This window comes from Gallinula chloropus (assembly GCF_964237585.1).
Source record: "Gallinula chloropus genome assembly, chromosome: 14".
Taxonomy (NCBI): domain Eukaryota; kingdom Metazoa; phylum Chordata; class Aves; order Gruiformes; family Rallidae; genus Gallinula; species Gallinula chloropus.
The window spans coordinates 16341968-16357197 of NC_140099.1; the positions used below are offsets into that span (position 1 = coordinate 16341968).

The 15230-nt window shown below is 44.9% G+C and overlaps 1 protein-coding gene across 2 annotated transcripts in view; it reads right to left on the reverse strand.

The window, feature by feature from the left end:
• Positions 1-7304, reverse strand: part of TTC7B (tetratricopeptide repeat domain 7B) — a gene marked incomplete at its 5' end in the record, with an annotated part of 141145 nt that extends 133841 nt beyond the window's left edge. For both annotated transcript variants that reach the window (XM_084270413.1, XM_084270412.1), the window contains one exon: positions 7184-7304. In XM_084270413.1, the coding sequence (XP_084126539.1) occupies positions 7184-7304 (121 nt within the window). The remainder of the gene's footprint in view (positions 1-7183) is intronic.
• Positions 7305-15230: the final 7926 nt, after the last annotated feature.

The following is a 15230-nucleotide window of genomic DNA, read 5'->3' on the forward strand; positions in this document are numbered from 1 at the left end:
GACCCACATTTGGCAAGGAAGGAGAATAGCCCACATTTGGCATGGTTAAGGACCTTCTGCCCTCTTCTTGCAAATCAAATTACATGGAAACATCCTTATAAATGTAAGGCACTATAAGCCCCCAATACCCAGAAGTACTTAGTTTGTTCCATACAGACCAATTACATGCTTCCTCAAAGTGGGACAAGAAAGTTCCCTTTGCCTTTGCTCTTCACTGGCTGCTACCAGTGTTCATTTTCCAACAACTGTTATACACCTCCTCAGGCCCCATGGGAAGTAAATCAGCTCAGTAAGCAGCCTTAACCCCAGAAAGCGGAGCACAGAGTTTTCTGCCAGCCCAGCACACTAAGTCCCACCTCTACTGTTCATCAGCACAAGGGAGAGGCTGGGAACACGTAAGCGGGAGGAGCTGCATAGAAAAAGAAGCAGCTTGAGGAAAGGTAGGATGAAAGAGCTCCTCCATGCAATCTCAGCAAGGTGTTAGACCGGCCTGGGTACTTGTGAAATCATACTGACTACGCTAGCACGTTCTCTTCCAGATGACAAGTCAGTTGCAATACAAGCAGCAGACCTACATCATCACTCACACTGTTGTAACACCCCTGGCTATCTGAAGAAACAAAGCTGTCAGTCAAAAATAAGACAACACATCTTAGTACTGTCACCATCTTTGGTCTTCATTCAGAAAAATGGGAGTCCTTAGTACACATGTTCTGTAAACAGGTTAGTGAACACAACAGAAGGAAAACAAAACAGATAACAAATGAAAAGAGCACTTCATTTCCACTGGCGTGGAAACGCAAAGCGTTACAGCCTGCAAACTGTTCTGGTAGAGATGCAGATCTCTTTGGAAAGCTTTGCATATATGAATTGCATTACAAGCTGCATGTATTAAAAACAAACAAATTTGATAAACACCTTCTAAGTAGGGCATGAGTACTAAGAGGTTTAGAAATCCCTGGTTTACTCTGAGGATAAGCTTTAACCATACATCTGAGGTCTTGTATTTCACAAGGGAGCAAACAAGTGAAAACTGCTGCTTCTATTTTGACATCCTACTTACATCCAGATAAAGAAGCAGCACAGAAATTGACAAATTAAAAACAATCATGTACAATAGTTCCTCATTTTTGGCTTTGCTACTCTGCTACCCCCTCTCTGCTCCTTTATTCTGCAAGGACAGATGTGAGGAATACATTTTTCCACAAAAATGACCAATGATCTAAGGGCTGGAGCACCTCTCCTATGAAGATAGGGTGAGAGAGTTGGACTTGTTCAGCTTGGAGAAGAGAAAGCTCCATGGGGACATTATAGCAGCCTTCCAGTACCTGAAAGATGCCTATAAGAAAGCTGGGGAAGAACTGTTCACAAAGGCATGTAGCAATAGGACAAGGGGTAATGATTTTAAACTAGAAAAGGGGAGATTTAGGTTGGATATTAGGAAAAAGTTTTTCAATGCGAGGGTGGCATATCACTGGAACAGGTTACCCAGAGAGGAGTAGTGGAGGCCCTGGAGATATTCCATGTCAAGCTTGATGGGGCTCTGAGTGACCTGATCTAGAGGAGATGTCCCTGTTTACTGCAGGGGGGGGTAGAATAGATGACCTCTAAAGGTCCCTTCCAACCTTCCACGTTCTATGATTCTACAAGAAACTATACAAATGAGGTGTTGAGATGAAATGCAGTCAGAGCAAAGATCACACACCAAGCAACAAACAGAAATGGGATAGCAATGGTAGCAAGAAATTAAATTGGCAAGAAAGCAGTGTATTGAAAGGCTGGTGCATTTCTATCAGCAAACTTAATACCTGTAGGTAATGTTCTATTTTCATGGCAAAGTCACAATGCTCTTGGAAGCGTATAGATCTGCACATCCTCTCCCCACAGTAATGCGGGGTTTCACTCCGGCTAAGGTTTCTGCAGAACCACATCATTCTACCTCACTTAAACTATAAAAATTCACCTCCTCAGTGGTTTTTAAGAGAGCCATACATCTCACTGAACCTGAGCAAGGTCACGTTCTGATTGCTGCAACAATGAATGGCCGGAAATACCCATGGAAACTCAGGGACCCTTTATTTTATCCATTCAGCTTGCCACTGAAATGACCTAAGATTTCCTCACTGTGTTTCCAAAGGAAGGAAAGAAAACATTAGAGCACTGATGGCCTGAGAATGCTTTGAGCAGACACAACCTCTACACCAAAGTCCATTGTAGCTACTTCCTTTGAGACGCTACTGCTTCATCAAAAATTCATGACAGACTTGCAGTTGGCTTTGAAACATGACAGGTAGCTTCCAAAATTACCATTCACACACCACAAAATTCCAGGCACCCCGAGAATCCCAATTCTCAAAGCCGTGAATGACATGATGCTCAGTAAAACTACTGCAGAAAGGTTTTGAAACACAATCCACATAAACCTGAAAATGCTGGAATCACCTGGAAGACCAACATGTTGTGACAGAGTTACTGAGAAAGAATCATTACTGGTATTACATAAGTCTTTTTTCAACTTTTGAAAAGAGCAACTGTACAGATGTCTGAAAAAATAAAAGCTTTTAATTTAAAAAAGGGGGGGCAGGGATTTCAAGTATCTGTGATCATTAACATCAAAGCACTGCGGTCACCACTAATTATTCTGGGAACTGCTACACTAAACCGGGATCTTTGAGACAATCTCTTGCTTATGGCATGTCACATTTCATTCACACAACTGTGGGTTTCGATGCCAACCCAGTTTTCCAAGACAAAGCTGTACACGGTTCTTCTAGAGATTAAGGCCTTTATTAAATAAAGCAGCCCATTCAGACTGGCTTAAAATAGAAAAGAATCCTGTAACAAATGCTTCCCAATCCTAGGCATACTTTAAAATAGATTCCCATTAATTTCAGATATTCAACATTTACTATTTTACCTCTTCTAATAATCCTTGAACAAGTAATTCTGTACTTGGAGCTTTTGCTAACTCCCATGACCATGCTTCACCACCACACTGTTCATTTGTGATGTTAGAGAAAATTCAAGAAATGGAATCAAAATTTATTCAGATCATTTTCTTAGAAGAAACCTTTTTCAGTTGAACTAGTTGGGAACACTCACAAAATTTTATTAGTGAAAACAGCTTTAAGATTTTATTTCTAACAACTCAAGGTTTGTCTCAGTTCCATTTGAGAAGTGATACTCAGGATGTGAACACCTAAGGACAGCACGTTTCTCACAACCCCACAGCATACAGACTGGCAAGGACATCATCTTTGTGAACCTCACGATAGCATACTGATTTCTATGCCAGCTGCTACAAGGCTTTTTTTGTAAATCCTGCTGTATTGGGTGCAAATGGCAAAGTGCTGGTAGCAGGTGGTGTGGGGTGTGGTGGTACTGCAGGGGTGACCCCTGTGGGAAGAGGCTAGGGCTTGCCTAGGCCCAGCTGGACCCACAGCAGGACCCATCTGAGCTCTCAGCCAAGCTGGTGCCACCTCTGGGAAAGCGTATTTAACAGAGGGCAGAAAATGCCACAGGGAGGCAGAGGAGGAGGGAACAAAAGGAGTGAGGCACAGCAGAGGAAACATCAAGGTCAGAGAAGGAGGGGGAGGAGGTGCTGCAGGTGCCAGAGCAGATATCCACCACTGCAGCCTGGGAAGGACCCAAGCTGGTACAGGTGGATATGCCCTGAAGGAACTGCAACATATGGAGAGCCTGTGCCAGAGCTGATTTTTTCCCTGAAGGACAGCAGCTGAGAGGAGCCTCCATCAGAGCAGAGGAATACTGTGAGAAGGGCAGAGCAGCAGAAAGAAAACACCTTACACTGAATGGGACCCCATTGCCCCCCATGCCACATGGGGAGGGGCACAGGAGTGAAGTTGAGAATTGGATAGGTGGGAGTAAAAATGAGGCTTTCACGTCGTCTGTGTTTCTTACTGTCTGAAGCTATTTTCACTGGCAACAAGTCAATTCATTTTCCCCAGTTCAAGACTGTTTTGCCCGTGACAGTAATTAGTAGGTGATCTCCCTACCTTTATCTCAAGCTACTAGTCTTCTCATTGCTTTCTGCTTCTGTCCCACTAAGGAAGGGGAGAGGCTGAGCTGCTGGGGGGGGAATTTCCTGTTAGCCAAAGCTAACCCCCCACATCTGCACGTAACCGCTTTGACTCAATCTTTTATGGGAGTGCTGATGAAGCAAGAGCTCAGAGGTTTGTGTTACATGGCATGAATCTTATTGCTGCTGAGTCTCGGATCTGAAGGACAGAAACACCATACAAACTGATTCTGAGGTCAGTTAAATACCCTTCTTTCACCTATGCATCCATCCATCTATCCATCCATCCTTTGTGAAAAACAACGTAAATCAAAAACTTGACACAGAACACGTGTTTTCCATGATCCAGATTCTAACTTTTACTTATAGAATAGCAAAGGCAGTGACCAATCCATTAACACTCCACTTTCCTCTATCTTAAAGCTCAGTGAGCTCACAAAGCCTTTCAAAAACAATCCATCAGATATAGAAATTGATTCTTACAAGTGTCATACCTGTGCATTCAAAATCCTACAGAAATGGTTATTTATATTTGATCCACCATCAGCTTGTACACAGACTTATAATTCTGCAAGGCAGCTGATGAGATACATCATCAGAACAAAACAAATAAACAATACAACAATGAAGTCCACTCAAAATACTGCATTTCAAGTGCTGGGCTCCTCCAGAAATATACACTATTGCCTTATGCATCCACACAGATCTTCATTCTGGGAGCTGTCATTGCTATTTCTTCCTTCATCTAATTTGTGTTGCAAGCTTCAAGGCATGGGAACTTGGTAATAGGGAAAACTCTATCAATGCAAGACAGTCCAAAATTTTATTCCAGCCTATTAAAATTTCTGTCAAGTTCTCTAATCCCCATTTCCAAACAGGCAGTGTAATTAAATCCTGGTAAAGTTGCAGTCCATTATTTTGCAATAGTGCAAGACTGAAGAGATTACAAGGAGGTTTCCCAAAAGGATTCCTTCCCATCTGTGTTCAAAGAGCAATAAACCCTACTAGTAATGCTGTATCCCCGGTTAAAATGCTCACATGTTCACGATTCAGGGACAACTCCCCACACACCAACACATAGACAGAATTAAGATCCTATCCGCTCTCTTTCCTTCTACCATGCTTTTAATCATTTCTATGACATGTTGTTCCACATCCAGCCAAAAAAACAGCTTCCATTACCCATTCCCTAGTTGGTTTGGTAAGACGAAATGTTACTACAGAAGGAAGCAGTGAAGTTGTAAGTACTTTTTCTTAAATTAATTGATGCAGATTAACTAGCAGAAGGCAACACCTTTCCATTCACATCTGTCTTCCCAGGTGGAATAGATGCACTACTACCTCTCCTTCACAGCCTCGCTAGTTGGTAACCTTGGTCTGCAACCTGGACACCAGCATCCAGAACACACACTTACAGTCTTAAGACACCCTCAATAGCAGGAGCATCTGTTTCATTAAATAAATAGCTCTCTTGTCTTACTCCACTACAAAAGAAGAGTCCCCACAGCTTACTGACAGCTGATGTTCTCAGCTAGAACTTAGAAGCTGGGGACATTGATTTAAACACTCCTGTGCTGTCAGAAAGAGACAAAAATGTACATGTGGTATTCTCACATGTTTTAAAGAACAGGAAATGCTCTAATCAGTATTTTGACTGGTACAGAATCTAGAAGAAATCATAACAGGAAAACCATTTAAGTGTAAAGTTATGTAGGCTGCATAATATTATCTGATCTGCTTCGGTGAGGTAAAAAATACCCAGGCCACAGACATTTCAGTCAGTCAGGAACACCTTCTGCCTAGTCTCCCTACCTGTTTGACATACCTTAGTACATTTTACAATGATTATTCTTCCCATCCAGACCACCAAAAAACATTTGCCTTTGCTTGAACTGATCTCTAACTAGTCCGTAGCCTGTAATGCAGTGAAGAATGTCCTCAAACTATACATAATACCTTCTACATTTTCACTTATGATTAATTTTAGTTAGCATAATACCAGTGTTTCAGGAAAGTCACTGTTGTTCTTAAAGCCAACTCATGTAAGGTTATCTACTACCCGTTCATCTGTTCTTAAATTTTCTTTCTTCCCTTTGATTCAGGCTTTTCCTCTTTTATTTGTATTTCTATAGACCCAAATCAGACAGTTTTCTTCTCTACATAACCATGCAAAGCCATCACTGCCTTTGCAACACGCTCCCAGTGACGCCAACCCTATGTCTCATCCTCTTCGTTAGCACATCAGCTCTGACTTCACCCCAAGTTCTGTCTCCGCAGACTTAATTTCTCTCTGAAAACACCTCCAGGTCGACCTCAGGCAGATGAGTGAGGGCAGAGATGTAAACACTGTCCCCACGTCTTTTCTGTCACATAGAATTAAGCCAGCCCAGGAATCCATGGCAAAGACAACAACTTCCCCACATCTCCCTTGCTCATTAGGCACGTCCACACCACTGAATAACGTGCTGCTTTTCACCTCCTTCAGCTAAACGTTCAGAAGTTTGTGATGTAAGAAATAAAGGACCAAGCAATCCATTCATCCTTTCGTAAAGAAAATAAGGGAAGCAGTGCTGTATCACTGAGGCAAGTGTGCAAAGAAAAGGACAGGAGCCTTCACACCACAGCCTGTGTACAGACACTCCGGCTGGGCACAGAAAGACATCTAGAGCTTCATGCCCGCTGTCTGCATGTGCAGAACCGCAGCACCCACGAGAAGCCATCAGACTGATGGGCAGCTCGGGTCGTAAATCCGTAGGGACCCGCTGCCGGCGAGACCAAACGCGGCCTCCCTCGCACTTCAGAGGGGCGCTCAACCAGCGGCTGAGCACCAGCGCACCGCCCAGGGCGCACTCCCGAGGCGCCCGCGCGCCGGGGTCAGGCCCTCGGCGGCACCCGCCTCCCCGCCGCCCTCCGCGGGGCTTGTGCTTCGCGGGGCCGCGCCGGACGGGCCGCCCCCCACCCCTCCGGAGGCCCCCACGCCCCCGCCGCCTCCCCGGACGCCGCGGGGCGGCCCACAGGCCCTTTCAACGCCGGTCCGCCCGGCTGCACCTGCCGGGCCCGGCGTCTGAGAGCTCTGCCGGCCGCCCCCCGCGGGCCCTCCGCCGCGGCCTGCCGCCTCCCGCCCTGCACCGCCCGGCCCCGCACCGTTAGCGATGAGCTTGGCCGAGAGCTGCTTGACGAGCTCGGGGATCCGCTCCCACTGGCACTCCGAGCGGCACCGCTCGATCTCCGTCTCCAGCCGCGAGCCCGCCTTCTTGGTGGCCATGGCCAGGCCGGGCCGAGGGGCCCCGGTGAGGGAAGGGGCCGGGGCGACCGGAGGAGGCGGGGAAAGGACGGCGGCGGCACCGGGCGCCTGGGCGGCGGCAGCGGCGGCGACTGAAGCGGCGGAACTTGAAGGCTGCGGCCCGCGCCGCGCTGGCGGCCGAGCGGCGGGAGCGGCGCCCCCTGCCGGCAAGCGGCGGGGCAGCGTGGGGCGGGGCGGGGCCAGGCGGCGGGGGCGGCCCGCAGCCCGCCTGAGGAGCGCGGCCGGGGCGGCGGGGGCGGCTGTACCCGCCTTTCCGCTTGCCGGCGGGGCCCGAGCCGCTGCCGGGCCTGCCCTGACACCCAGAGGAGAGGGCGGGAGGGTGCCTGACGGGACAGCCGTGCAGGGCCGGAGGAGCTGCTCCCTTCAGCCCGTACGCCCGCTGGCACGGCTGACGCTGCGCGTACGCCGCCGTCCTCTCAGCCCGCTTCCCCACTTCCGCAGCCCCTGAGGCAGAATTAGCTCCTGTCTGTTACCGCAGCCTCTGAGGCAGAATTAGCTCCCGTCTGTTAACACTGGCCTCTTACCCCGCCTTGGAAGCCCTCGCCCACGCTCGGCGGTGGGCATCCCACCCATTTAACGTCTTGTCCTTGCCAGCAGAGGGACACGGCCCTCACACCACACGCACCCAGCTCTCTCCGGGTCTCATGCGGCCGGTACAGCTCTGTACTCACCTCCTCCTTAGTTCCACAGCAGAGGGTAGAGCAGTGCCAGTATAACGAAGATAACGTAGATGGTTCCCGGTTAATACACTCCCAATGTTCGGGTGGAGTAAAAGTAACAAGCTGTAACAGCTCCAGTCAATACTACGTAACTTTGTCGAACGCTGTGTCGTGTCTGTGTGACACACCAGTTCCACAATCTCACACCTCAGACAACAACTGCCATGACATTTTCCACTGAAAAAAACCAGCAACAAGACCAAGACTGCATCAAAGAAACATCTCACCAACTGCCCTTTACTGTTCCAAAAGTAAGGATGGGCTCTGTTGATGGGAAGGCCAGGTTTTGCAGGCATGCCGTGTAACCCGTAACATTCAACATACAGGATGGATGATCTTAGTGCCGCTACATGCATTGCACTCCTCACAACTAGTGCATTTTAGTCTTCAGAAATGTCCAGATCACAAACTCAGTAGTCAAATTTGGGCAAGCGTAACATTACCAGCCTGAGACACTCATTGTTTCATAAGCGTCAAGAACAATGTATCTTACTCCCCAAAGCCTGTGAAGCCTGATCCTCACGCTCTTGTGAAACAATGCTCCCACCAGTTGCCTTCATGTGCTGCTTGCACAAAGAGATCAGTTAAGTGTACTGGACAAGCCTATGCCCATCGGTAGGGTCTTTGTCCCCATAACTGCATTTCTACACAATTTCCTACCCTATTGTGTGTGTGACATTCCAGGGACGGGTGCTTTTTGAAGCTTTGCATGGTTTTGAACATCAACCTAAAGAGCAGAAGAAAGATGGGACATTAACGATTGCCAGGAATCATTACTTGATCAGCAGCAGACCCCAGACTTTGTGCGACTATGAGCTTGTCTCTGTGTTCCCCAGCTGTATCCTCAAATGTAGCAAAGAGCCTCTTCCTACAAGCCTTGCTTTGCTTCTAGCCCTAGACATCACACCTATTGCAACTCTCACAGTTACCAGATGTCTCTCTCAGCGTTTCAGCTCATTTACTTCTCAATCCAAGAGCTACTGAAAGCATAATAGCACAAAAGTCCTGTATTGTACTCTGCCTTTTTATCAAGTAGCTGCTATAACATTTTCAGGTTACAGCCCAATTTCAAACAAAGTATACTTCAGATTTTAAAAAGTGAGATAGAACCGTAGCAGAACGTAAGAGCACTGAAGAAATACAATGGAGTGCTGCAGGAGTGGAAAGAAGACTTAACGATGTAACAAAAGCAAAAGGAGAAATAAGTGATAAAGCACTTTTTGCCTCTGTCAGGTTTCAGAAAATCCAGAGAACATGAAACTGTTTCTAGCATGGTGCTGTACCAATAAGGCGATTAAATTAAAAATGAGGCAGGAGAGGACTGATAATTTAAAATCTTTGATACAACATCCACTAGTTCTTTTATGAATGACGATGAAAACAAAAACTTTGAAAAGAGTTAAACTTGCTTATGGAAATTATTCATATTTATTCACAACAATTTTAACACATTGGCAGCACTGATCACATAATTTCAGTTAAAGCTATCAGCAAAAGAACAGTATTAAAATATTTACATAACAGTTCATCAGGCTTATTATCTCAACAGCTACTGTTTATGAAGTGAAACATCTATGCAAAAGGAATTAGTATATTCTGAAATGCATTGGAGCAATTAGGAAATCTGCTTTAACATTAACAAAACTTCCATATACCGAAGACTGCCCTGAGAAGATTCCATTGCCTGTGACCCATAATAGTGCACAATAAGGGGTCTGGAGAAAACAGTGTAAAAGTGACATGGCAAAGAAGTCTGATACTGCATATTTTGTCAGTTGCAGTTTATTTTCGTTCCTAACTGAAACAAAATGTTGCTTCCTGGAAACAGGCAGTTTAGTAAACTGTTAGCACAGACCAAAGCATACACGGGCTTTGCTAGCAATAGGAAGTCTCCCTGTAAGGGGAGGTAGCTGGCTGGTGAGAAAATATAGATCCCTGGTTTCTGAAAATGATGGGAAACTAAAATGTGGGAATAGTAACTAACATGCACTGGTCAACTGTTGTGCCTGAAGCCACCCTTCCCACTCCAGTCCCCCCAAGCACAGGGCAACAAGAGAAATAACAGACTGTTCAGTGCAATTCCGTGAGCTCGGAAGGAAGAAACGGGAACTTCCAGTGCACAGGAACACACCAACCCAGAGCTCATGCTTCTGGTAACCTGAAAACAACCCGGCAAGTTTTCTGCACTAGTCCTCCCTACAGAATGTAAAGATTTAAAAGTGATAGAGAATATAAACTGACTTTATACATAACGTCGTATTTTGATCTCTACTAAGATTTTTAAAATGCTGTAACAAGGAGCTAGAAAAAGCAATTCCAGAAGTGCTTGGATTTGTAAAGGTAACATTAAAATAGAATGCTAGGACGTCACCAGAGGTACCATCCCAAAATTCATTTTCAACTCCTACTACTATCTGCCATTTTCTCAACTGTGAAGAGCAAAACTTTTGGGGCCCAAACACATTAAATGTGAGAAAGAATTTCTCTAACAGTGAAGAACACAACTCAGGAGCATCACAGAAGCAAAACAGTTTCTGGAATCAAAGCCCTTTTTTTTTTTCTTCCCAGCAGTATAACACTGTGAGTGAAACAAGGGAACCAGAGAGTTCGCTGTCCCCACTGAAGCCAGCAATCTCTATGACATTTAGAGCAGCCCATGCGAAAATTATTAGAGAAAATAATTTCACAGTGACACTTGGTTCCTTTTTCAAAGCGTCAAAATGCAATTTAAAAGGAACTGAGAGTCAACAGCAGCTGCAAAATCGGCAGTTTGATATGTACATTGTAAAACCTGCCAGCCTGGCCTCAGAGCAGGGATTGCAGCCATCTATAGGAAGTGAAATATGCTTTATCAGAATATTTCAACTTTTCAACGTTTTGCACTTGGATGAGTTTATTTTCTTAAAGATAAAATAGTTACACCTCTGCATGTGCATTATTTTGTACAGCATTAAGCCCTTACTGCTGTATGAGTGTTAAAATCATACACAAAATAAACCAGGAAAGCCTTGGAACCTGGAAATATCCATTTTTCCTTCACAACAGACTATCGATTTTGTGTTTTGTTGCTTTCAAACTTGTAACATTTATACTGCACTAGTTAAATAATGGGTCACACAGTTGATAGACAAAAAGGAACATACAGATCAGGCAAATACCCATTTTTCACTGTGGTCTGAAATCTTGATGTTAATTATTAGTCTTTAACAAATAGCAGTAGTAGCAGTCACTGCTATTGCTAGGCTCAATCTGAAGCTTAATGACTAATTGTGCTGCAAAAGACCAAGTCAGACCCTGAAAGAGACCCTTTCCAGGCTCATTCATGCTAAACAGAAACCAGCATTGCCAATGAAAGGGCAACAAAGAGTGTCACTCAGCTGGCATTACATATTAAAGTCACATTGTTTCAGCCCAATGTTTCACACAACACTTTAAACCTCTCACACTGTTTCTGGAAATATCCTCTACATCACAAATGCATGTATTTATACATTAAAACCCCTCACAAACACACATGGGAAGAATGTCACCTCCCAGGACTAAAAAAACCCAATCACCCTACGCTTCACCAAACAGATGCATTTATATCCAAATTGTGGCTTGTTCCACAACCTGTATTTACAAAGCTATATTGCCAGTAAATCTGTTACCCTATACCAACCTGTAGTAACTTACAAGAAGCAAAATGGGAACAAAAATACCACAGCTTGCTGTTTCTCACACTTACCATGCCAGCGTCAAACTTTTCAGCCTTGTTCTAAGGTCTGTGGTTTTAAAACAAATGCGTTGGCTACATTGAAGTGCAGGGATGAGCCAAGGTGAGGTCTCACCACTCATGGTAAGGCTCTTCCCTGCTGCATTTCAAACTGCTGTCCCATCCAGTAATCCTTGTAGGCCAGCAGGTAGAGAGGGTCTTGGTAACAAACCTGATAGACACAGTTCAGGAACGTTCTAGCTGTGATCCAGATTGCAGCTTTCTCCCTCACTTGAACTAAAGAAGAAAAAACTTCCTAGATAAATTGAACCTCAGTGGCTAAGCCATTTTCCTATTCTTTTGCCTCATTTATGCAAAAAGCAGCCACAATAGAACAAATCTGGATTAAAGAAAAAAAGTAATTGTGTATTTATAGCAAGACACAGGCACATTTAAACCAGAGCCCTGCTTTTCCGTTCCCTTTGTTCTATCCAGCACAGAAAATAATCCATGGACCATTTAAAACTATTTCTTAAGGGTAAAAATGAAATACCTCTTACACGTTAGGAAACTGTACAAGTAGATTTTCATAAATAAGAACGTCCTCTTCAGCCTGAATAAAGTCTCTTCAGCCAGCAAAGCAATAGTGGCGGCTCTTCTTTCTGTAGCATGATTGTTTGATTTCATTACATTACTGGCTGAAATCCTACGTGGGTTTTATTCCCAGACCAGTTTCTGTCTAGCCAGGAATCACTGTCTTCCCAAAAGTGCTGCTTCTAACTGTGCTGCTGTGGCCACTTAAAGGAAGATGAAGATCAAGTGTTTCTCACATTGGATTTACTGATAGAACGGAGCGCAGAGGTCGAGTTCTGTTTCTTCTTCAGCTGCTAAATTCAGTCCCTTCAAATAAATTCAGTTCTTAAGAGAATAAAAGTTTCGAATTTTCACTTTTTTTCTTGTCCCGATGCTCCTCGCCACTCGCTGGTAACAAATACCGGTGTTAATGACAACCAGTATTTCCCCCGTTGCTGTTTAAAGGCGGCTGGTCAAGCCTGAGGCACCCGCAGTGCCACACCGCGCTCAGGCGCCTGGAACGACCCGCCAGCCGCATCCTCACCCCAGCAGAGGGACCCGAAAGCCGCGCACCACGTCGGGAAGCTCCCAGGCTGCAGTTCCAAGCAGCAGCTGAAACTCCTGCGGGGCGCTGGCACTGCGACGAAGGGGTAGGAAAAAGGAAACAAGTTAGAGGAATCCGTGGAGATCTGGAGTTTCTGAGGATACAGGTAACGAGCCGCCAAACGCATCCCTCCATCGCTATCCGGAGGTGAGAAAAAACGCTTGTGACAAAGCAGCATCGGGCACCATTTCCTCTTCTGTGTTTGGAATGAAATAAAATCATGTGTTTGAATTAGATTTTCCAGTTCCATCAGTAACAGAAGGCTTCAGAATTTGTATTTTTTCTTTAAATCAGTGGATGCAGAATTAGTACCCAAAAATCCTAAGCCAAAGCGTGTCCCCCTTATCACATCCCCCTGAACAGCCCATGGAATGCCAGAGCTGTCCCTGGGGACACTGGGCTGGGCTAAGTACAGCCCAGTACAGCTGTACTGGCTCAGTACAGCTGAGTACAGCCACTGATGCGGCCCCAAGAAAAAGCAAGGTCCTTGGCAGAGAGGGGAGAAGGACACTTCTAGGCTCAGTCAGGGCAGACCCCAAGTGACCCGTATGCCTTGGTCAAAGCACTGAGAACTGGCAAAATTGGGAGCCAACCACAGGAGTGTCAGCTGCTGTTTCTGCACAGAAACTGAGGGTTAAGAGACCTGGCAAATCAACAGTCTGTCTCTGCCATCACAACTGGCAGAACCAACAAAATACTCGCTTTATGTTTGGGAAATTAAACTTCATGTAATGGCATTCACAAATAGAGTAATAGAGACAATAAAAACAATTAACACAAAGCTAGAGACTGGTGGCTAATAAATATATATAACATCTTTTAAAAAGCCATCAGGGTAAGTAACTATTTGCTCAAATGCTAGAGGCAGTGGTTCCTTCAAGTCTTTATGTCTCCAAAACAAGACTCAATGCTTTTTGGATAACATTAATTGGTCAAACAAGCTGTTTTCTCTACAGAAGATTAACTGATTTACATTTCTACCCAGGACATCAGATAGGAAACCACAGAAATTTCCCCCAAATTCTTGCTGCATTGTGCCTACAAAACACCAAGCATCACTGGGAAGCTACTGAGAACAAAGCAGTTCATCCTGCCACTCTGTCAACCACAACAAGGCTGCACCTTGAGTGATGCACGTAGTTCTGGTCTTATTGGTTTGTCTCAGTAGGATGTTTCTTATGTTCTTGCAGTATTCAGTTGGCTTTACACACTGCAACTTACTTTATCTGGCCCTGCTTGACCTTTCAGAACTTTCTACTGCTTTCTACTGCCCAACATTTGCTCTTGTTGGCAGAGAGATTCTGTTTGTGTCTTCTGAGATTCTCCAGAAATCAAGATTTTCTTGACATACTCCGTTGTGTCACAGCTCCTTTCTGTGAAAAGTTCAACTAGCTATTTCCAGGGAAGACGAGGACTGGGCCACAGTTTATTTAAAATACTGTAACATGATCACGGGAGTCTCTGAAAGGTCTATCATGTGCCTGAAACCACAGAACGGACCATTTCTGGTCCAGTTCACTCTCCTGGAGAACATTCTACCTATTAGCACAGCCCAGGTAACAACAGAAAATAAGGGCTTTGTTTTTAGCAGCTCAGTGAAAACTAAAATAGAAATATTACCATGACTACAGCTGTTTGGGGACAGATGTGAACTATCGTCCTGTGGGCTTATCTTCAGTTCACAAAGATGACTCATGGATGAAGTTTCTGAGAAGTAAGTGCTGGATTTGGGCCCTACTGCTCCTGCCAGGCCCAAGTACAGGTTCTTGAAAATCTGAGGTTTCACATCTGCAGGACAAGGCAGATTGCTCCAGCATGCTTCTGCCCCAACGCTACTTCAAAGCCTAAAAGGCAAATCAAAGACGGATCTGACTCCTGTTGTTCAGATCCTGTTGGGTCCAAGTTTGAAGGTGCCATCTGAGTTTGCAGTTTTTGGTTTGCACTTATTTTAAAGATTTTTTAAATTATTATTTATTTTTAGACCCATTCTTCTATTTCTAACGCTATTCATTCCATTTATCAAATACAACATTTGTCTGAAGAGTAAGAGACCTTGTTCATTGCTCAGTGTATTTTGAGATGGGTAGCTCTACACTCCTGATAAAGGGGTTGTTGCAGAGCCTTCCTTCATATTTTTATTCCTTCTCTATATTGGACATTTGACTCTGGAGTTCTTTTTGAGCAGAAAGCTCCATGCATTGCCTTTCTGAACAAACAGAAAGACAGAGAAATCAAAGGGATAACAGGCTTACCATAAACGGAGAGCTCAGGGAAGGAACAGAACTAGGTATATGACA